This window comes from Papio anubis, chromosome 4 (assembly GCF_008728515.1).
Source record: "Papio anubis isolate 15944 chromosome 4, Panubis1.0, whole genome shotgun sequence".
Classification (NCBI taxonomy): domain Eukaryota; kingdom Metazoa; phylum Chordata; class Mammalia; order Primates; family Cercopithecidae; genus Papio; species Papio anubis.
In genome coordinates this window covers 60626997-60651771 of record NC_044979.1, presented here as the reverse complement: position 1 = coordinate 60651771, position 24775 = coordinate 60626997, and the positions used below count along the sequence as shown (strand labels likewise).

At 34.7% G+C, this 24775-nt stretch overlaps 1 protein-coding gene across 5 annotated transcripts in view; it reads left to right on the top strand.

Moving 5' to 3' along the window:
• Positions 1-24775, top strand: part of HGF (hepatocyte growth factor) — a 70805-nt gene that overhangs the window by 16940 nt on the left and 29090 nt on the right. For 4 of the 5 annotated variants that reach the window (XR_002521116.2, XM_009203537.4, XM_009203536.4 and 1 more), the window contains exons 6-9: positions 1238-1380; positions 8045-8165; positions 9695-9813; positions 23506-23680. Coding sequence is in view for 4 of the 5 variants with exons in the window: in XM_009203537.4 (XP_009201801.2) it covers positions 1238-1380; positions 8045-8165; positions 9695-9813; positions 23506-23680 (558 nt within the window). In the remaining variant the exon portion in view is untranslated. The remainder of the gene's footprint in view (positions 1-1237; positions 1381-8044; positions 8166-9694; positions 9814-23505; positions 23681-24775) is intronic. The other variant, XM_009203538.4, reaches the window with a different exon arrangement.

The window sequence follows — 24775 nt, the reverse complement described above, 5'->3', positions numbered from 1 at the left end:
TTTATTAGAAGTTTCATTGGGTAGGAAACGCATTTGAATGGTATTTACTAAGAGACCAAAATCCTTGAAATTCACTCTACTTTTAGGGCCATTTAGAACTCAAAGTCTCAGTAAAAGTAGAAATAAAGCCTGTTAACAAAACCCAAACTGAATATTAAAAATGTTACTGGAATTTCAAAGAAATGTTTACTGGTATTACCTGCCGATGTATATTCTCTATTATGATCTTTTGTGTGAAGTCTGGCAGACAAATGCAATATCTAATTGTTGAGTCCAATATCACAAGCAGTACAAAAGTATAAAAAAGACTTGGCCTTTTCTGATGTGTTAAAATACTTTATGCTGGTAATAAAACTAAGAGTAGGGCACTAGAAATTTTAAGTGAAGATAATGTGTTGCAGTTACTGCACCCAATGGCTTACTATTATAAACCAAAATTGGGATCACTAAGCTCCAGTCAGTCAAAATGATCAAAATTATTGAAGAGAATAAGCAATTCTTTATTAGGACAGGGTAGATAAAGTAGAGTGTGCTTAATGAGAGGTAGCATTTGCTAGATGCCAATTACTCTATCATCCATTGGAACTTCTCAAAATAACCATATAAGGTGTAAGATGTTAAAGGTTATGGTTATACTCAGTGCACAGGTAAGCTAATAGGCTGAGAGAAGCTAAATTACTTGCTGGGGTCTCACAGTAAGAAAGTGAGCTGAAGTTTCAGCCCAGATTTAATTGGATTCTGGGCTCTTTATTCATGTTACTTCATGAATCTGTTTCTCAATTGTGCAGAAAAAAGGGGGCTATTTATAAGAAAAACAATAAACAAGTAATGATCGCAAGTAATGCAAGAAATAGTAAGATTTCAAAATCAGTGGCAGCATTTTCTCAGTTCTCTCCTAAGTGGCCTTGCTCAATCACCTGCTATCTTTTAATGGAGTTTTGAAATTATGTTTCAAACAACATCGATTAAGTTCTAGAATGTTTGACTCTTAGCAAATTAAGAGGCTAATCGTTCTAACTTGATGGTGAATATGAAAATTCAGCTAAATGAATGTTAATAAAATTCAAAGGTTTTAAGGATAGATGGAAATGACAGAATTTAAATTAAAATATATGAAGGAATATAAGATAAAGGATTTTTCTACTTTCAGCAAAAACATACCCACTAATTAGCAAAATTAATAGGCCAAAAAATGTTGCATGCTCTTATACTGTAATGATTATCATTTTAAAACTAGCTTTTTGCCTTCGAGCTATCGGGGTAAAGACCTACAGGAAAACTACTGTCGAAATCCTCGAGGGGAAGAAGGGGGACCCTGGTGTTTCACAAGCAATCCAGAGGTACGCTACGAAGTCTGTGACATTCCTCAGTGTTCAGAAGGTAAATAAACCTGAATGCCATGTGGGCCATTCTATTCCCCCTATGTGTAGAACTGTAACTCACATTAAAGGTTAACAGCAACGAATCAATCATAATAAATATGTTGTTCATGCAAATGCAACTACAAATAATTATTTAAACATTTTTACACAATGTTTTTAAAACTGTTGGATTATCACCAGATTAATGCAAAATAACAGAGCAAGTTATCAGTTTGAATTTCAACACTGCCTGAGACATCCCTCTGGGGAAAGTGAAAGAGAGGGTTTACTTACCTACTGTCTTGAGCTCACATACCTCAAAATCTACTTACTGTGTGGCACCTGAAAGGAGTTGAATGAAGCTTAGCCTTTCATTAGCAATGCTAATTCTATTCAACCAGCACCTGCTTCCACAGAAATTTTGTCAAAACTATTCTGAAGTGGTGTGACAAGGGCATATGGACCCAGAAGAAAATACAATATAAGAAGGGATCACTGGAAGCTTGACCCCATGCACGTTTTGGTGAAAATGTGCCTAGAATCTGACACACAGACTGGAACTGAGTACCATTCAGCATAGGATCTGAAGAGATCAAAGCAATGGAGCCCAAATTGTCTTGAAGGCAGGCACCTTAAATCCATGTCTGTGTTTTCAGCTCTTCTCACAGCATAAAAGGGCATTGTCCTTACTTTTGCAGTGGAAAACTGAATGACAAGATGGAAGAGTAACCATTTCAGCATTGTATATGGTTTCATTTTTCTTAGTTATCTGGTTACTGAATAGCTGGGGTTTTCAGTTCTGTCAAAAAACTCTAAATTTCCAAAAATCTAAGTGAAACATGGATGAAACTCTGTTAGAAAATTATTAGGATTTCGAAGTATTTGGGGAGGGGGACTACTGGAATGCTGTCCAAGTTTTATACAAAGATATCTTACCTGTTTGTTATTAACCAAATATTTTTTTAAAATATTTCCTCCATAAATATTCATTTAATATTAGGTTGATATTTATCACATAAAAAGTAAAGGCTACTGTTAGCTAATTGTCACAGAGAAGGATTTGTTTTCTGTTGTTAGTGAATTTGAAATCCTTGCCTTTATGTGCTAGAGCCAGTTCCATCTCTGTTTGTAAATTCTTACTTTCCATTCCATATCATATTCTGTTCCCTATAACCTCTTCATTGTTTTCTTTTCTTTTAAAAATAATAAACTTTTCTATGATCACGTTATGAACAAGTCTGTTTTGTATGAATAAGTCTGAATGAATTAATATTTGTCTTAAACTTGCACAAGGAAGAAAAAAACACCCCTACTTTTAAGGGAATCTCTCCTATTACAGTTTTCTGAGGTTGAAAATCATTGGCAAGGGGTGTTGTTTGACCTGAAAAAGTGTTTTCAAAGACTGGTACCTTGGCCAAACTTTAAACAGCTTACTGTTTTCATTACCTGCCTGGTTCTTGTGAGAATATGATTTTTCACCTCTGGGTTTATATGAAAAACATTCATCAAAATATACTTACCTACATAGGACTGGACTGCTAGGCGACATAGATTAAAAGTGCTAGAAAAGAAGTCCTTGAATAAATCCTATTTTCAGTTATTCTTATCTCATTAGAATGTAACTCTCTAGTATCTTAATAATTTGAAGTCATCACACCTCCCTTAGAAAAGGGCATTGCTCATTGGTATTGATGGTATATGATGCTGTTGGTCACCACGGCACTAAAGGTTGCAGACATGTTCTTTCTGGAAATAATTAGTGGCCTGACAATAGTGGAATAACTCTCCTGTGGGAGAAGGGAACCAACATCTGCCCTGTAGGTTAAACTTATTTCAGAGAGTATGAGTTAAACTGTGGTATTTTAAATTCAAGCTAACACAAGCAACGTGTTAGCAGGACTTTAATGAAAAAGATCCAAAATAAGAAGCATTGTCAAAACATTGGCAGAGAAAAAGAGTGACTTTTAAAATCAATAATATAAAATATACAAAATAGTATAGACATGATATAAATTTCTTCTAAAATACATATAAGGGGGAAACCTCAAAATCCAGAGTGCTTAAGTTGTGTAATAGATGGGCCATTTCTATCCATGGATACAAATTAAATGGTAAGTTATAAAGGTTATTTTATTATGGCTAAGGTAGCAACTATAAAATCATTTTGCATATTTAAAATTAAACAAGAAAAACACCCATGATCAAACTTTAGATGGCTCAAATGAAAAAGACATATAGAACAGTACATCTGTTTTGAAATTTTTGTAACCAAGCTTAAAACTTGGCTTATAATCACCTGAAATTTGTTTAAAATTAAAAGGATTATATCTGATAGTCAATGATTAATATTATTTTCTTATAATTTAAAACTTTAAAATATAGTAAATATTCCAAAGGAAAACAAATATTCTTTGATCACACTTATCACCTTTCAGTTAGGTAAGAGGAATAAGTTCAATAGATCTATTTTGTGAATGTTGACTATAGATAATAATATTATATCGTATATTTAAAAAATGTTAAGAGACTAGATGTTAAATGTTCTTACTACAAAAATGCTATGTAAGGTAATATATATGTTAACTAGCTTGATTTAGTCCACTGACAATGTATATATGCTTCAAAACATCATGTTGTACATGATAAATATGTACACTTTTATTGGATAGTTTTCAAAAAGAACCCTATAGAGTTATACAAAAAAAAAAAAACCAATTAGTGCTTGATTCAAAAGTTTTAGAAAGTTGAGGTATGTAAAATCCAATTTCTTGCTTTAGCGTTTGCTTGAAACTTAAAATAAAACAATCATTAGTCATTGGAACAGATGTCATTTCTAATGATTGTCAAATGACCAAGTCAATATATTTTAATTAAGCCATAATCATTATTTTAAAAAATACATTACATTTAAAATTCCAAATAATACTGACATAAGTTTATGTGTATAATTTGATACTCTAAGTGAAGAAAAACTTTCTAAAACAAATATTAAATGGCAAGTTATAAAGATTAAATGGCAACTTATAATTTATTTGTAAAACTTTTATTTATATATGTAAATGTATGAGACTGCTTATATTTTAAACATTTAGTTTTGTTGAATGAATCACTTGCATGGATTTTTCTGAGATTGTCTTTAATGTAATAAAATAAACACTAATTCAAAATAGTTTCAGATACTTTCAAAATAACTGTTTTAGTCTGTATACTTATATCACTCCTGTTTTATGACTGAGAAAAATGAAACACATTTTTAAAGATTAGTTGGTTAGTATGATGAAAAAGCTGTTAAATTAATCCTCTGTGTTTTGTAATTTATATACAGTTTTTGTAGTATTCTAGTATTATTCAGTCCAGAGCTGTACTTAGAAAAAATATTGAACTGATGAACAGAAACCATTACTCTGTGAGTTTTTGTGATCTAGGGCAGTAGTTAGCTTTTTTTTTTCTTTTTTCTTTTTCTTTCTTTTTTTGAGGAGAACTTGCTGGAGCAGTTAAATAATGTACTGACAGCAATAGAAAGAGCCAAAGGGCATTCCTACATGTAAACTGTTACATAGTTTATATGTTCACCTGTTTCCTTGAGTACATGGACTTGGTTTCACCTGAACTGCTTGATTTTAAGAAAATTTAGAAGAATCTGAGAATTCCGAAAGTTTGAAAAGTGAATATGAGTTAAAAATTTGACTTTCTTGAGATAATTCTTATGACTAACTTGATGATTTGATTCCATAGTAAAACAGCCAACTTTTCAGCCATTGACTTTGGATAAGGTATCCAATCTAGTTACATTCCCATGCACTTTCCCTGCAATGTTCCAGTAGATGAGACTGCAAAAGGAGAGCAAGTTAACTGTTGTAAACAAAAAAACAGAGGGCAATGAGGACAAGCTGTTAGGGATACCAACTTTCTAAAGTTATTACTGTCAGTATATCATAAAGTATAACCAGCTAGAATATGTAGAAAATAAGTTAAAATATGTAAAACAAAAAGGCAGTTCGGGATAATGCAAAAATTACTAAGACTGTGGGTCAGAAGATTTGTGTTCCAGGCTCAGGTTTAACATTTTGTGTTTTAGGTAAGTCTCTTAAAACTTTTGTGAGCCTTGTTTTCCTCACTGTAAGAATCAGATGATACCTTTCATGTTTGTTTGTTTGCTTTTTGTTTTTGTTTTTGTTTTTTTTAGACAGAGTCTTGCTCTGTTGCCCAGGCTGGAGTGGTGCAGTGGTGCCATCTCAGCTCACTGCAGCCTCCACCTCCTGGGTTCAAGCAATCCTTCTGCCTCAGCCTCCCAAGTAGCTGGCACTACAGGCATGTGCCACCATGCCCAAGCTGGTCTCAAACTCCTGACCTCAGGCAATCTGCCCACCTTGGCCTCCCAAAGTGCTGGGATTACAGGCTTGAGCCACCACACCTGGCTGATACCTTTTATGTTAAAATTATGGTATAAACAATCAAATAATATGTTACTATAATATATCTAAATATCTCAATGCAATCATGACATGTTTAATTCCCACCCAAACAATAACTTTCATTGCTTTCTAAAATGTAACGTTATTCTTGATAACTTTTATTTATTTATTTTTAGGTCCACAACTGCAATAATAACTCTCTCTTCACTTTACTATCAAAATCCATAAGTATGCTTCTGATTTTATGTTATTTTGTCCCTTTATAATTTATCCAACTCTCATCTATTCAAGGTCCCAGTAAAATCTAGTCTCTCCCTAGACTATGACTGCCAAATACGTAGAACTTTTACAGTAGATCCCATTATCTAGAAAGTTGCAAAGCAAAGTGAGGTCCAAGTACCAGCAGCGGCAGCAACCGCTGGGAGCTTCTTCTTAATGCCCCAGCCCAGACCCACTGACTCAGAACTTGCCTCTTAACAGGATCTCAAGGTGGTTTTATGCACATTCATACTTGAACAAGCATTGATCTGCCACACTCATACTGAAAAGTGGTCATCTTATGGAACTGTCTGTTTCATTCATGTAGCTATTTTTTCTTAAAACCATTAAAATGTATAAGTCAAGGAAAAAAATTTATAATATTGCTCAATGTAGTGATTACCAGAAAATAATTCTATTCACTCTCATTAGAAAGGAATATACTATCATAAGCTGCATTTGCTGAAGAAGGCATAATAGATGTAATCTCTTTCCTGAGTACGAGTAGAAATTGTATATATGAATACTTATCTTTTATATGTGACCCTAGTACTCTATTGTACATTTCATTCAATACAAAGGAACAAATAATGATAAATGCTGCATCATTTTCCTTGATGGTATCAAACTTTGTGTTCTTTAAAAAAAAAAGAGAGGGAACTAAATGAACCTGTTAACCATTCAAATGGAAAGCTGAAATGTAACATTGCATCACCTGTGTTGATCATTGCAATGACCTTGGCCAACCTGAGCACCTTTATTGATATGCTCATGGACTTCACTCATTTACAGTTCAGATGCTTATTGGGTGTAGTCTGGGGAATCTCAGTATCAAATGAAGGGAAGCTGAGTTGACCTCTTAGCCCATATATTAATATAAATGAAAGAAAGTAGATGGATCAAGCCAAGTTATTCATGTTTCAGAAAGTTAATAGTTAATGTCCCTATTGGATTGTAAGAATCAAGGATTCAAAAGTGATGATTCTAATACTATAATCCCAAATTACTACAAATACTCATTAGGCTAGATTCCATTGGATAAAACTAAACATTGATGCCTCTTCCCACTTCAGCTAAAGTTAGATTATCAGTAATTATAAGATACAAATGATGTGTTTAAGGAAGTTTGCCTGATTCATAGGAAAGCCAAGCAATGATTTATTCCACAGGATGCTTGCTGTGCTACAAATCAACCTGTCTGTTTGAGAAGTCTCACTTTCAGCAATTGATGTGATTCAGTTTTCAGTGTGACATAAGGGGCCAGCCAGAAAAGAACAATGAATTAACCTAACAAAATTATCTGTAAGATCCTACCTAATTACATTAGCTTATACATTTTACAAAGAGTGGAAACACGGAGTTCAATATCAGGTCATCTTCTATCCTAAGCCAGATAGGAATGTAAACCTGCCCAGCCTATTCAACATGGATGTTTGCTAACAGAAAGGAACTGTGATTTATTTTTTAAAAAGATCCGTATTCTTTGAATTGCACCAGATTTCTATGTGATGCCAATCTCTTAAATCTATGTGGTCCTGATTGTGGCATTAACCATAAAAGTATGACACAAACTCAATTAACCTTTGTAATTACTGTGTATGTGTTTGGAGGGCAAATTGAGAGAGAAACACTATTGTGCTGACAAATAGATACTGAGATCTTTGCACTTTAGACCAACACAGGAAAAATTTCCAAGGATATGTCTTTTATTTCCATTTTCTAGATACCTTTGAGACAGTTATTGAAAAAAATAGATAGACAGCATCGTGGCCCTATAGTAAATCTGTGTGACACTAATTACAAAAATCCCACTTAAACTGTATGATGTGTTCCGTAGGGAGTAGTTTATGTCACTATTTATGGACATTAGGCCCTAATAAAATGTTAGGATGATGTGTAGGATTTTTTAAAAATCTGTTTACTAAACAGGTGCTGTTCTTTAAATGGAACAGTGGTGTTTTTGATTTTGCTGTCAGAAACAATTAACATGCCATACTTTAATTTTATTAGTTGAATGCATGACCTGCAATGGGGAGAGTTATCGAGGTCTCATGGATCATACAGAATCAGGCAAGATTTGTCAGCGCTGGGATCATCAGACACCACACCGGCACAAATTCTTGCCTGAAAGGTAATATATTAATGAATCATGCTTTCAATGATTCTTTTATAAACTTCTATTCACTCTATGACACACCGCTGTGGAAATTCTCCTTATATTGTGTTTTCCCGATAGGGCATGAACATAACATTTAGAACTCCCAGAATGTTCAGGAGTTCTTCTGATAGAATTTCTGGCCATTATATTTGGAGGAAATAGTCAAAGGGCAAAAATATTTCTGATGAGATATATGAGAACACTGACTACATAGTCAACTGGTCAGAGTTTCTAAAATCAGCATGGTACTAAACACAAAATCATCAGCAGGGTGTAGAGTGGAAACACTAAAAGAAGCTTCTTTCTCTCTCAGAGCAGAAACAAAACAAAACCAAAGCAAACCACAGGGCCAATTCAGTAATGACCACTTTGACAAGCCTTAGCTGTGGTTAGAGGTATTGTTACTAATTGCAGGCAAATCTGGAGTTGCATCTTCAGAGACTCAGGTACTGCAGGCGACACGCATAACAACATGAAATAAGTAGTGCTCATAGAAATGGAGTAAAAGAGCAAACCATTCAGGTTGCTTTATCCTGGTGTGTTTTGAAATTGCCCATATAAAAAGCGCATTTGGAGAAGTTAGGCAGCTAAATCTATCTTTTTCCCCCAGGAGTAGGTTTTGAGCTTAAGCCATTACCCACCTCCGCCAAAATAATAATAATAATAATAATGTCTACTTTTGACCATATATTTTACATAAAACTTTTAAGGTAAAAAAAAAAAAAGGAAGAAGTTCCTTTATTTTAATTATAAAGAATAAAAATACAAATAATTACACAGGAAACTTCATCCCCCACCTTTCTTCGGAAATTGATGTTAGGTGTTTTCTCTTTGTTCTTTTCCTCTATCCTTTTTTGTTTGTTGTTATTTTAAATGAAATTAAAACTCCAGCTTATTTTCCAAATAAATGCTTGTCTTGTCATTTAAGTGAGAGCAGAAGGGATATGGTAGCAATTAAAATCAAGTCACCAATTCAGGACTTTGTTCATTTGAAGGGAGGTGGGGTGTGGAGAAAGTAGTGTGATGAAGTTTGTCTCATGATCTGGTGAAGGTGAGGGCATGACCTCGAAAGGCTCTATTTCCAAAACTGAGCTGTCATTAGTAACAGCGCTATTGAAAACGAACTTTCAGTTTGAACTTTAAGCCTTCCCTGGAAGAGTACCTGTTTTCTTAATGAGCACTCTACATGAGGTCATGTTTTTGTAATCTGCCCTTAACTGGGTTCTAGGACAAAGAGACTCGATTTGGAACCTCAGCTAGTGGGAAGGCACCACATGGACCTAACTTACTAGCCAGGGGATGATACTCTATCCTTAGTGGGATATATAAATTAGTAGATTCAATAGTCAGTGATAAGCAGTCCTTGTAAGGCAAGACATAGAAAACGTCCTCTTTCCTCAGCTAGGTGTAGACAACCTAAGTGGAAAGTTATTTTGTGAGCTAAAGGGTGGGTGGTGTTTCCAGGCAGATTTACGTGACACTTTTCTTGGTGTGGTTTGCAGATATCCCGACAAGGGCTTTGATGATAATTATTGCCGCAATCCCGATGGCCAGCCGAGGCCATGGTGCTATACTCTTGACCCTCACACCCGCTGGGAGTACTGTGCAATTAAAACATGCGGTAAGTGAAGGTCAAATTTATTGCTTCCTTTTCCTCTCACAGACTGGATCTAAGCAGGCGATTATTAGTGAGACAGGTTAACAACTATTTAACTTGATGCTTTAATGTGTGCAGGTTTTAATATTTTAAGAATGTGTTACATAATCCTACCCAATCTTTTGCATTTTCAGAGACTGATTATTTTGACAGTGATAAATATGCACATACACACATTCACAGAAAACATTTTTACTTATGGCAAAATGTTCAACATGGCAAGAGCCTAAACATTCTAACGTTATCAAGAAAATTTGAAAAACCACAGAGAGAAAAAGATTGGAAATGTGCGCAGCATCACAAAGTCATTAGGGGAGTAAAAGCTAGGACCTTAGATCCTTGCCTTCCAATCCTGTATCCTTTACCTACCTTTCCTCCCCAGAGATATAACATGAGCTCTCAACTGATGGTGAACCTCTTCTGGTGAGTGACAGAGGCTGCAATGAAGAATAATAAGTCTAACAGAAGTTTATCACAGATGTCTCTAATACCTATAGCTGATCCCTACTTCTCTGGCTGTCCTTGTACCCAGCCTGCATTCTGTTTCAATCTGTCTTTTAGCAGTCCATACAATCATTTTTCCATATGCTGGCCCTTACCCAGCTTTTCTGAATTTACGATAAAAACTATTTTTTTAACCTGTTTTATATTGTTCCTTTCGATGTATGAACTTGGTCCTCTCCTCTATGGTTAACTCACACATTTTCACTGTTCTCTTAAATAATATTACATAATATTTTCATTTCTTTGAATACAGTTCTTATTTTTTTCAACTGGATCCTAAAATTCTTTAAAATCAATAGAATTGCATAAATTTAGTAAGGTATAATAGTGTTATAAATTGGCCTGATAATATAAAGTTATGTATATATGGACAGATATGTAAAGCTAAATAACCTACATAAGATCAGGCACCAGCACCTAGAGTAAAATATACAATTAAGAGGGCATGGATTGATTTTCATATATTTCACTATAGCAGAATGATGGGGAAATTCCTCTGAACAAACCTAATTGAATATAATCCACACCATGATACTGCCAAGGTAAATCTCTCTCAATGTAGACCTACTGATAAAAGGAAAGGAAATGTTTTGGACAACTCTTAATATTTTGGACAATAATCCCATAGGCAGGGGATATGCCTGGCATATATGAAATAACTGAAGAATCTGGAAGCCTTTCAGAGTAAAACACTGTGTTCCCAGGAAATTGAATCATCTGTTTTGTCCTTTAAAATAAAAGATGACTCCTGTCATAGTGTTTCTTTGTATAGATTAGGTTGGTTCCACTCATTGACTTTTAAAAATGTATTAGTCTTCCCATTGTTCTACACCAGTTAGGTATAATAAACCAACTGTTTCCCTTTTGATTTTTGTGTGTGTGTGTGTGTGTGTGTGTATGTGTGTATGTATGTGTGGTTTAGGTACTTTTTTTTTTTTTTTTTTTTTTTTTTGAGATGGAGTTTCACTCTTATTTCCCAGGCTGGAGTGCAATGGCACAATCTTGGCTTGCCAAACCTCCACCTTCTGGGTTCAAGTGATTCTCCTGCCTCAGCCTCCTGAGAAGCTGGGATTGCAGGCATGTACCACCACACCCTGCTAATTTTGTATTTTTAGTAGATACAGAGTTTCTCCATGTTGGTCAGGCTGGTCTCGAACTCCCGACCTCAGGTGATCTGCTCGCCTTGGCCTCCCAAAGTGCTGGGATTACAGGCATGAGCCACCATGCCTGGTCAGTTTAGGTACTCTTATAAATCTTCTCTGGAATAAAACCTGTACACACACACACAAACACACAGACACACACACACACACACACAGACACACACACACACACACACAGACACACACACACAGACACACACACACACAGACACACACACACATATGCTCACCTGCACATTCACCCTTCAACTGGCATACACACACCAAGAAATCCAAATGTTGCCCTCCTCTTCAGTTCCAAACCAATCTTTAGGGTATTTTTAAAAAGAGATTGAGAGAGGCAAGAAATACAATGACTATGACACTTTCTAGCTATTAAGTAGGTTTCTTTTTTCTCTTCTGTCCAAAGAGGAGCTGGCTAGTTACACAAGTAACATGCTATATAATTCCAATGTCTTTGTTAAGCAGAGGATAGTATTTATAGGGTGTTAATTCTAAAAAACAAAACAAAACAAAACAAAAAAACAACAGAATTTGTGAGCCAAACCTGTATCACTCAGATTTAAAAAGTCTTCTGAGTTTTGGGCATATTTTGGAAATATTTTATTAAAGGATAGCTTTTAGTTTAAAAAATACATATATGAAAGAGATATAAATATGACTATAAAGAGATAATACTTCTATTAAAGTGAATGAAATGAAGTTGACATACTGGAAAGCATAAGAGATAATGTTTTATGAATATTCTTTCAAATGTTTTGGTTCACATTTATAGTAAAGCCTTTAATGTGAAACCAAAAATTTGGTGGTGGATTCAATTGTGCCTTTATTTTCTATTGTGGCATAACAAATTACCAAAACCTTAGTGGCTAACAGCAACACACATTTATTGTCTCATATTTTCTGTGGGTCAGGAGTCCAGCCATAACTCAAGCGGGTTCCTTGCTAGGGTCTCAAAAGGACCTGATCAAGGTGCCCACCACACCTCTGGTCTCATGTAAAACTCCATGTTGCATTTAAAGTTCACTAGTTTTGACAGAATTCAGTTTCTTGTGGTTTTAAGGCTGTGGTCTAATTCTTCTAGAGACTGCCTAACTTTCTGTGACACATAACCCTCTCTACAATATGGCAGTTTACTCCTGCCCACAGGATAGCATCTCTCCTGCTTTGAGCGTTTGACCTCCAGACTCTCTTTTAAAGAGCTAACCTAATTAGGTCAGTCCTGCCTAGGTTAATTTCCCTTTTAATTCACTTACAGTCAACTGATTAGGGACTTTAGTTACATATGCAAAATCTCTTCGTCTTTGTTGTATAATATAACCTAATCACAAGAGTAGTTCTCATTGTATTCAAAAGTTTCATCCACACCCAAAGGGAGAAGATTATGCAGTGTGTACACCAGAGGGTGGGGATCTGTATTTACTTGTACTGGTTATAACAGATAATTAATTATTATTTTTTATTCATATCATTAACTGGGGCAGTTTTCTGGTTTTCTCTTAGTCCAGTCCAGCTGAACTCATTCTGGGTTTTCAATGATTCTAAAACAAAGAATAAAGATAATGATTATGTCACTTACTCTCTAGAAAGTTGGAGGGGAATTTCTAAACTCTTGTTTTATCATATAATAACTGTATTAGAACATCATAATTACCACCATTTATTTAACACCTACAAAGAGGGGCTTTCCATTGTAGAGTTAACAATCCTTAATTCATTCTTAGCAAATGTCTGTAATTAGGCCAGTGAGGAAAGGGGTAAAGACATGGGTGGCTGGATGGCAATTCAAGACAAGGTACATGATTGATATGGGTAGGGTATGGGGTAAAAACAGAAAAATGAAAGAAGTTGAGAAAAATTAAGTTGATATGAGGCAGATCAAGTAAGATCCAAGAGTAACCCATTCAGTTGCCATGAGAAACACTGGAAAATTAAGCAAAGGGAGGGATCTTACCTCATTTGTGATCTAGAACAGTGATCTTTAAACTGGTGTCCATGAGACCCAGAAAAACACAAAGACTCTCCTAGGGGCCTTTGGGCATAGATTGCTTAAGGGGCTACAGTTCCATCTCCTCTTCTCTCAGGTGAATTCTTTCCCAAAGGTCCCTTCTTGAGATGCATGTGTTTCTTGGAAGCCAGGCACGTCAACACCCCTGCCCTCCCACACTGCTGCCCTTTCCTACTTTACCTGAATTTTACTGTAGCTCATTGCCCTGGGTTTAAAAACCCTGGGGACAGCAAAGAGATCTTTGAAAATACATTAAACATATATTCGTGCTGTTTATAATTTGTGGACTACTAATAATTGTATCCCTATATACTATATATGTTTGTACATATGTGCATGTATTCAGTGTATGTGTGTATTTTTCTCTTAAAACCTTGTGGTCACAAGACATTTTAAATGTAATTTCAATGAATTAAAAAGCTTTCAGAGAAGTATGATTAGGTGAGGAATAAAAGACTATTAAACACAAAATACAATGCAGGCCAGTAAGAAATCAAAAGAGTGTGATTAAGGCAGTAAGTGGTGAGAAAAACAAGGTAAGGAAGGATGTGAACAATAGCAAAAGGGGGGAATGTACAGTGTATAATGACAAATTGGTTATACTAGGAAATGGGATAGGGAGATAGAAGAGTCTAAAATATTTCCAAGTTATTGGGTAGATGACGTATATATCAGAGAGGCATTAATTTGAGGAGAAAGATCACAGGTTTAGTTCTGCTTATATTGAGATGCATGCACTTGGCATCCTTGTTTATAGCACATCTAAGTTCATTCTTCTCCAGAAAGTCAAGGAAAGTGACAAGTAAACAGGGATAGCAAAAGCCTTTGGCATCGGCAATTCCACCCGGCATATTGAGAACGCAAAGAGTGTTGTTTGCCCCTTTCTCCATAGCATTCATTCAATGAATATTTTCTGAGCAGCTATGATGTGTCAAACAAACACTTTTCTAGTAGCGGGGATACAGAAGTGAATAAAACAGACCAAGGCCTATAACGGGATAGAAAATTCAGAACTTTAACACAAACCAGTAAAGCAAAAAATGACACTGCCTTGATATTAGGATATTCACACCTGCCAGCCAGCATTTGAATACTGCTCTCCTTTTATTTGTTCCTTTTATTTGTTCAAAAGCTGAATGAACTACAAATTTGTTCTAGTCACTTTGCTTCCAAGCTTTTATGTTACAATCAATGTCTTACTCAAAGTAAAGAATGAATGTTGCTCATTGACAAATGTGTGCCAGTGTACTCTAGGATGGGCCTTTTCAGACTTCCTTACACTGTATTTCTCAGGAGGGGATATATACCTAAATGTCATCAGCCCACAAATATTCTGTGTATATAATTTTTAACAGCGTTTTGGGCATATGGAATTTTAAGACATCACAAATATAAGATTAGAAGTCCTGCATAGTGCTTGAATGAAGGACTGATTTTCTTATGCTTTTCCCTGATTATAACTTCATATTCTGAATAACAGTTGGTTCTATATATTAGTTTCCTGCTTTTTGGAGACAAATAATAACATTTGTTAAATTTATTGTATTTTCTTTAAGTTTTAAGTTCAGGCGTACATGTGCAGGTTTGTTATATAGGTAAACCTATGTCATGGGGTTTTGTTGTAAAGATTATTTTGTCACCCAGGCATTAAATTTAGTACCCATTAGTTATTTTTTCCCATCCTCTCCCTTCTCCTATCCATCACCCTCTGGTGGGCCCCAATGTCTGTTGTTCCCTTCTATGTGTCTATGTGTTCTTATCATTTAGCTGCCACTTATAAGTAAGAACATGCAGTATTAGTATTTTTTTATGAAGTAAACTTCAACAGGTCCCTAGAAATTTAAAAACTGTCTTGTGATTGATACCCCTTAGAAATCACATTGAGTATTTAGATCAGTTCACAAACTTCTTGGACTGAACATACATTTATACTCTTTGACATTATTGGGAAGCCCAAATTATCTGTGTGGATTATATGAATCCATGTTTACTATATTAGAAATTAAAACAGGAACTTCAAGACATGTATTAATTCATTTAAAACAGCAGTAAGGCCATTAGCTATTAATAAATATATTTTACTGAAAAATAAACAGTGGCATCGTCAACTTTTTACAAATTTGGCATTTAAAAATTTTTTACTTAATGACACCTTAAATGAAGACAGTTGGGTGTCTTGTATTTGCTTTTGCCATCAGTCTTTCAGGATATCACATATCACATGCCATCTGAAAGCTTCATGGTGTAAAGAACAAATGATCTCTTAACATTACTGTGAAAATAGTTTTGATCTCCTGGATCCCTGAAAGGATCTCAGGAACCTCAGGTGTCCCAGGACGCTCTAAGAACAACTTTTAGCTATATATCAGAACATGCAAGACTGACATGGTCCCCTTAAGAGTACACTAATTAGTATTTACCTATGGGCTACTCCAATTTCCCTCAGCCCCTCAGAACCAGAAACTCGCCTCTTCTCTTACTGATTATCTTTTACCCTGATTTTCTTCATGAATCCTGTAAAGGGGGTTGAGAGAGTCTGTTCTGCCTTATACTCTCTTTTGCATGATTGATACCATTATTTGCCCTGTTTAAAATCCAAAAGTCTGGCATAATCCTAGATATAGCCTTCTCCTTCACTGTTCACATTTCATTTATCACCAAGTCCTGTCAATTTTATCTTCTATATACCTTTCACATAAGACCATTTCACTCCATCATTGTCTCCTTTTTCTAAGAGAGTATCATTTTTAACACGAATGGCCTTCAGAGTGAAATATCTATATCCATTATTTTTCCCTGCAAAAGAGAATGTTTTCAAAAATCTGATTATATCATTCCTCATCTACAGAACACCACACACACTCACACATGCACACACACACACACACCTCTACACATAAATTAAAAACCCTCCAGTGGTTTCCTTTGATCTTAGGACAATGACAAAACATAACCATCTTTTACCCCCTACCTATATTTCTAACCTTATATATGACTTCATATACCTCCACATTTCTCTCCAGGCTCTCTTGCTCTCTGTTACAGCCACAATGATTTTCTTCCTTTGCCTCGTATTTTCCATGTTCTCATTATAGTCTCTTTACCCCAACCATGCCTTCTGCCTTCCAAAAATTTTACTTTCTTCCTGATCTAATTGGCAGCTACTCATTCACATTTCAACTAAGTTATGATTTCCTCACATCAGCTCCTTCATTTGAGCTCCCTTACTGTATCATCTCCATACATTCTTATGACAAAGTTTAATTTATTAATTAGGCACAATAAGAGATTAACAACAACAATAAAATAGAATAATGATAACAATATGCCAGCATCACTATTCTTGTGCCTTGGGACCATTGTTAAGTAAAATAAAGGTTACTGCAAAATTATGACCATTGACCTGATCACCCAGAAGGCTACTAAGTGACTAAATGTGCGAGTTGCATATACAATGCTGGACAAAGAAATGAGGCATATTTGAGGCAAAATAGAATGGAGTGTACAATTTGAAACTTATGAATTATTTACTTCTGGAATTTTTTTTTTAATATTTTTGGACAATGGTTGACCACAGGTAACTGAAATGGCAGAAAGCAAAACTGCAATTAAGGAGGAACTAGTATACTTAAGTGCCCAGAAACACTTTAGAAGTGAGACCTGGGTAGATCTTTGATAACTAAGGTTTCTATTTGAGGTCTTACTATGGAGTGAATTGCTTCTCCCACCAAATCCTTATGTTGAAGCCCCAGCTGCCATTGTGACTATATTTAGATAATATAGGGATTGTCAGTGGTAATTAATGTTAAATGAGGTCATGAGAGTGGACCCTAATCTGGTAGGATTGGTGGCCTTATAACAAGAGGAAGAAAGAGAGAATTCTATTTTTCTACCATGTAAGGACATAGCAAGAAAGTGGCCATTTGCAAGTGAGGAAGAGAGCCCTCACCAAGGACCCAATTGGCTAGCACCTTGGTCTTGAACACGTCTTAGCCTCCAGAACTGTAAGAAGATAAATTATTTTTGTTTAAATCAGCAAATCTGCAGTACTTTGTTATGGCAGCATGTGCAGACTAATATAGGTATGTTGCCATTGGAAACAAATATACAAAAAAAAATCCTTTCCCTTAGTAACCAATGAACATGGACATCACTTTAAAAGAACATAGTCATCTTTTAAGATTCAGTGTGTTCATATGATGAGAAAATGTTTTTTTTACAAATTGTATACAATTACAGAATAATTTTTACAAATTATTTTCTTTCTTAGAGAAAGCTGATTGTTTCTTTGAGTTTTCCTAATTTATCCAAGGCCAGAATAGAGACTCATAGAAATAAAATCTTGTGCCCTGTGTCAGAAAAAAAACAGTGCTATCAATGCCCTTTCTCAAGGGAAAAGTCTTTACTTGGAGGTCTCTTCCAAATCATTTTCTAAAGAATAAAGCTATATAGAATTGAAGACCTTTCATGAAAGTCTTGTCTCCTGAGCATTTTGTACGAGAAAAAGCTTGGATAAAGTCCAGGGAAAAGTTTGAGATGTGAATCCTGGCTTCACATAGAAAGCAAACGTGCAAACAATTTGAGGTTCATTATTTTGGAGGTCTTTACTGTTTTCCCATGCCAATTTTAAAACAAGAAGCTCTTTAAATTTACAATGAGCTTCATCCTCAGTGGCCCACAGAGCATAAGTACTGTTGATGGGAGAGTGGCTTTATTACACACTGTTCTCAATCCCGAGGGACCTTCATAAAGTAAATTCTATTTCAGTTGCTCTTCAGTAGCTGGGAAGAAGCAGTGGGTTAGGTTGAACTACTCCAAGGGGTAATTGGGTATTTGTCTACCAGACTATGAATCGACTTATTCTTGGCTATAGGGAAAAGAGAAGCAATAGCTTGTCTCCATTGGGAAATCTGGGATTTCTTTTGGTGGGGATGTTGGGGGCAGGTTGGCGGTGGTGGAAACTGTAGATGTAAGAATTTACTCATCATTCATATGAAGCTTATAGAGCCCTGCGGGTCGCTGTTTGTAATATACTATGCACTCTTCCTCTCTAGCTACCATTCAGACCTCCAACAGGGCCCTGTGGCCTCTCTGCAAGGCTTTGGCCAGCCCTTCACAGAGAAAAGTAATCAGATTTTTTTTAAAATTGTTGATCTTGTTCTATTAGTCACTGTTGGGAGGCAAGATGGTTGTCCCAAGAATTAGACAACAATGAATACTCTTTGTCTCAAAAGTAATCTATTCAAATCTTAAAATTCACTTCCAAATTTTGTAGCAATCAGATCACATCACAACCACACCAGCAAAGTGAAATTAATGTTCCAAGAGACACTCATTGTATTTGATCATATTCAAACAGGACAGTGAAAAATTTTGATAGCAAATGTTTTACTTAAAGCATTTCCAAACAGCAAATTTTGTGTCAATCATCAAAGAAAAGCATTCCTTTACTCATAGACCACTGACGATTACACAAATACCTTTGCTTCTGCTTCCAATGGGTAGCCACTACTGATACTCCTGGTAAAATGTTTCCTTTGTAGAAACTCTCAGAAGAGTTCCAGATATTTTCAGTGTTAACTTGGTAGACAGAATTGAAAATATATTTGTGTATGTGGGGCTGCTGTATTTTAAAATACCTGTTGCTTTGTCTAAACAATCAACTTCAGCTGATATTTGGGAATGTTTCTGTCTTTTCTGACATTTTAGTTTGGCCAATGGAGATTTTTCAAAACCCTCCCTTACTCAGGTCCCATGTTAAGTATTAAGTACAAAGGAATGCCTTTCCCAACATTTAATAGCCCTTTCCAAATCAATTGTCATGAAATATTTGTTTTATTTTTACACCCGGTTTTGATATTTATACAGCAGGGCTGCAGGAGGAGTTTGTTTTACTGCCATTGAGGAATAATTAATTTTGTTTGAATAGTAAGTATGTGAGCAGCAAAGATCAAACATTTATATCACAGTTAAATGGTCTATGGACAAATCATTCATCATGGTCCTCATCAGATGTTTATTAAACAGCTTCATGGAGACTCATAATAACTCTCATTTATTGATGAAAACTATTTAGTTACCTTGTCATACTAATATATCTTTATTTGCCTGTATTATTTATTCTATACATTGCACCAGAATTATGTAGTTTTTATTTATGGGGTGACTTCTAGCAGTTCAATGTCAAAGGGAATAAATACAATGCACTGATTTCAGAAGGTACTTTGGAGTTAAAGAAAAATACTAGCTAAATACTCTAGTTTGTGTTTAAAATAATGACAAATATTTCCAATGAATTAGAACACCAGAAAAATAAAACTATTAAGTTATGAGAGTTATACACATTTTAAAGTTATAGATATTTATTTTTTAAAAGATGAAAAATAATAATGTTATTATTTAGATTCTTTACATTTTAATAAAACCTAATGAAAAAGTTATATTTATTTGGTAAAATGTTATATTTATATTAATTACAGTAATTCTTTGTATTCTATAATTTTAAAAATTCTAAAAGGTTTTATTTTTCCATGTCCAAATTAAAATATATTAAACTGTTTAAATTATTTAATCCAAAGCCAGCATTTTGGTTTTTATTTAATGATTTAACATACTTTTTAAAAAATGAATATTCGGCAACTCTTCAAGTTTATAATAAACGCTTTAAAATATGCTAATAAAAGTTTAGAAAAAAACCTATTCAACATGATAGTTCAAATGATGAGATTTATATCATTGCTATTTTTAAAAGTGAAAGATTCATTTATTAAATCTGGTTGGAAACTTCTAGTTGAAGTAGAGAATTAGCACTAACAATACATGTCTGAATTGACATTGAAATTTTAGTGGATAAATCAGCAGTGAACTATTTTCCTGAATATTTTTAAGCAAGTAGCCTTTTCTTTGACTTGGGATTTTGGTAATATAGATCTCTCATTTCACAGAGGTTCTTAAAATTTCAAAATTTGCTCTCAAATTAGGAATATGTTTATCCTTTATCAGTATTTACCTTTTATCGTTCCTCTTAATATTACCTGATTATCACGTGATTGCTTATAGTTGCTCATTGCACCTTCCAAGTATTGATTTTTTTAATGAATTGTGATAACCTATGTCTACCTTACTATCTCCCTTTTTATAAGGTATATTTCCACTTGTTTCTGACTTTAAGGCTCTAAATATTGCTTCAGATTGTAACTATCATGTGTCATTTCTGTAAGAGTGTAACTTTAAAGTATTATTTTTGGAAAAATTACTTTGAAATTAGAATCACCCTTGACTAATAACATGCTGTAGAAATGATAATTGATATTTAATCTGACATTGACAACATAGACAGACAGTTTTACTCTCTCACCCCCACCCAGGCATATCCTTACAGTAGGAAGTTACCTTCACATAATAGAGGAAACAGCCTTTTGAAGCTGCTTCCATATTTAGAAATTTCAACAAATAATGTTCAAATCCTTAATCATGTCTAAATATTACATTCCTTTTATTTATTGTCTTGATTGGTATCTGGCAAATCATACTTGTGTCCAAGGAGTGGTGTGTTAATTTTTCTTGGACTGAGCCTTGAACTAGTTTCTCAGTGAGATGCAATGGATGGGTCCATATCCAGCCAAAGATGGCACTGATTGACACCTGGACTCATCAAGACTTATCTGTGAGTTATATGCGCAGTATAAGAGTAGTGCTTGAGAAGAATGGCTCAGTAGTAAACAATCAAAACAAATCACATACAATTGAGTAGGAAAGTAAAAGAGTTGAGGTACCTGAGGCAGACAATGAAGTCTAAGAGATTAGTGGAAGTGTATTTACACTGGCTGTTCTAACTCTGAACTCCCTTCTATTGTCAGGACTTAGTTTTGACTGAGGTCACAAGTTTGCTGCACAAGAGCTTGTGCCCCAAAACTTTTCTTTTAGCATGTTAAGCTAATGAATTGATAGATGCCCAAGGACATTTATTTTTGTCTCCTTTCCCATCAGTTTTATAACTAGATATGAAATATGGCAGTACAAACTTGACCTTTTACCTGTTTTAGAGTTATCATCTATTAAAACTTTCCCCCACACATTCAGTCTCCTCATATCATTTAACAGTTAATTCACATAGTCAGAAATAGAGCAACTTAATGGCATTTATATTGATGAAATATAGTTCCTTAGGACCTATGAAATCCATCTTATTTTGTATTTCACCAAAGACCTTTGGATAGTATTGAAATTATAAAAGACTTGCATAATCAGCATCAACTTTTTCTATACAAGCCATTTCCCCAAGTTCAGTAATTTGTGTTCTTCCTAAAATCAATATATATCATCAATATCAATATAGATGAATTCTCTAGGCTATCAGCTCTCCATTACCACTTTATGGGTCAATTGCTGAACACTTTTCATCTTCATTTGAATTTCTTTTTAAGTTTGGGTATTTCTGAGTCATATTTCTATTCTCTAAAGCAGATATACAAAACATTGAGACACTTTTTAAATGGGTTGCAATAAAGTTATTTAAAAGGAATTTAATGGAAATTTGCATAGTACAACTTATTTCAGTAATTAGGGTGGTCATTAAGGTAATGCTTTCCCTTTTCTCACAAAGCTTCATAGAATAACTCTAAACATACGCTATTGTTTAGTTTGCCTAAGGTTAGCTCATAGAATGCAATGAAATAAAGCATTCAGCTAACTACATAAGTTAGCAATGGTTTGTGTGAGAGAAATGTTTAGATGAAATTTAAGAGCTATTAAAAATATTTACACTATTAACTATAGAAAACTTTCATAGGCATTCTTAGTCACTGAAAGCATGTCTAATTCTGGCCTGTACTTTGTATAGTGGTACATCCAATTCCAAAATGGATACATCAATGAAATTTACTCAGATCTTAAACTGTCCTAGAGGCTGTTGACTTGAGTTTCATTCGGAGGCATCTTGAATGGCCATTTAGATTGTAAAGGTAGCTGGGAAGTTTACACTTTTATCAAACCATAAACATTTCCATGTATGTTTTAAGAAATATGAATTTTACTTGCTCTGGAATGTTTTGAGTTATATTTTGATTGACTAAACATTACACACAGAGACCAAATTGTGGTAAAAATTTAAATTTATACTTTTTTTGCTTAGTGACTGAGGATTTCATAATCTTCATGAAGTATAGTAAGCATTGAAGTTGGACTAGGAAAAAAGCAGGAGATGGATCTTCCTAGGAATAACTGATTTTTTTCTTTATTATAAACAAATTGATTAAAAATATATTTAACTTGTCAGCCTAGAAACTTAGAATTTATTTATTTAATTCATTTTTTGAGACAGACTTTCACTCTTCTTGCCCAGGCTGGAGTGCAATGGCACAATCTTGGCTCACTGCAACTTCTGCTTCCCGAGTTCAAGTTATTTTCCTGGCTCAGCCTCCCAAGTAGCTGGAATTACAGGCACCTGCCACCACTCCTGGCTTTTTTTTTTTTTTTCCAGTAGAGACGGGGTTTCACCATGTTGGCCAGGCTGGTCTTAAACTCCTGACCTCAGGTGATCCACCCACCTCAGCTTCCCAAAATGCTGGGATTACAGGCATAAGCCACCATACCCGGCCAGACTGTATGTATTATATTGGAGGAAAATTGTGGTTAATTTCATTACCACTTAGTATGTACTTATAAGCAAGCTGATTTTAGAAATAATTGTATAGTCATTTCAGAAACACTATATATTCAGCATATGTAAGTTATACATGTGGAAGTAAAATGCATTTAAGTAACTGTTCAAGAAAAAACTAATTTAGGATCTAAATGAAAGGAAAATTGGAGTTAAGTTAGTAATAATGTTAAGTTAAATTTCTTATTCCACTCAATTGTTATAAAAACTTATAAGTAACAGGAAAAAAATCTGCTAATAAAAATGCCAATGAACTCTAAGAGGCAGATGGCATCTTCAAAGATTTTATGTAAGTTTTTTTGTTATTGTTTTTCCAATAGCTGACAATACTGTAAATGATACTGATGTTCCTATGGAAACAACTGAATGCATCCAAGGTCAAGGAGAAGGCTACAGGGGCACTGCCAATACCATTTGGAATGGAATTCCATGTCAGCGTTGGGATTCTCAGTATCCTCACAAGCATGACATGACTCCTGAAAATTTCAAGTGCAAGTGAGTAAAGTAGGCAAATGTTATACATTTCAGTAGGCCCTGGGGAAAATGAGGTAGAGTGGTTACTTTTTACTAATTTTGTGTTAGTGATCAAACTTTATTGTGCCCAGTGATAATCAGGAGTTAAAAGGCAGATTATTCCTCCACTCAGAGATTTTGATTCTTTCGATCTGGGATTTGGTCCTCAAATATGCATTTCATTAAGCACTCTAGGTGGTTCAGATCCAGAGGGTAGATTCACTATGCTTTGGGAAATACATCCCTAGGTGGATTTCTGATCACAACTTTGCTCTTGTGGGTCTGTTTAATAAATCAATTAATAGTAATGATAGCCAGGCATGTTTCAAAATACTGCCTTCTTAAATTTTCGTGTTAGCTTTGGGAGGATTACACATTTTTCCTTTTGAAAGAATGGAAAGAAAAGGCCTACCACTGAAGAGTTATTAGCCTTAAAGATCTGTGAATAAAATAATTTTTCAAAGCTTAAATGAATGTGTTCAATTGTTTCTGGATTTGCTTTGAAAAGTGAGGAAGCAAAACAATTGTGTAGATGACTCAAGCCAAAGAAACTGCCCTTGAGCATCAATTACATAGTTGTTTTGTGCATTCTCTATGGGTACTTTTCACACCACTTGGCTTTTGTAGAAAGGCACAAACACAATGCCATGTGTTTTCAAATTGTCCACCTTGTTATGAGGAACATAAAGTGATTGCTTTTTGAATTAATAACACACATCATTTGTAGTGGCTTTCCTGAAATAGCACCTATAAATAACATATATTGGCTTTATGTAATTGGCTTTTAATAAGACAGGCTAACATTTCTGAATGAGGAGCTGTGAGCACTAGTTGGCCTATCCACCATAGAAGAGGGGAGATTTGTGTTGTATGTGTGTGTGTGTGCATGCACAAGCTTTAGCTAGTTCCATAACTTGTTTAAATAGTAAATATTAATCTAAGATTGTTTTCCCGTTAATTTACAATAACAAAATTGATAGTTGTCATTCTGGGTTTATTTCCCTAATTTCCATCACAGCAATTCACTCTCTATTCCTGACCTATGAGTTTCACACCTGAGAAATACATATCAAAGTA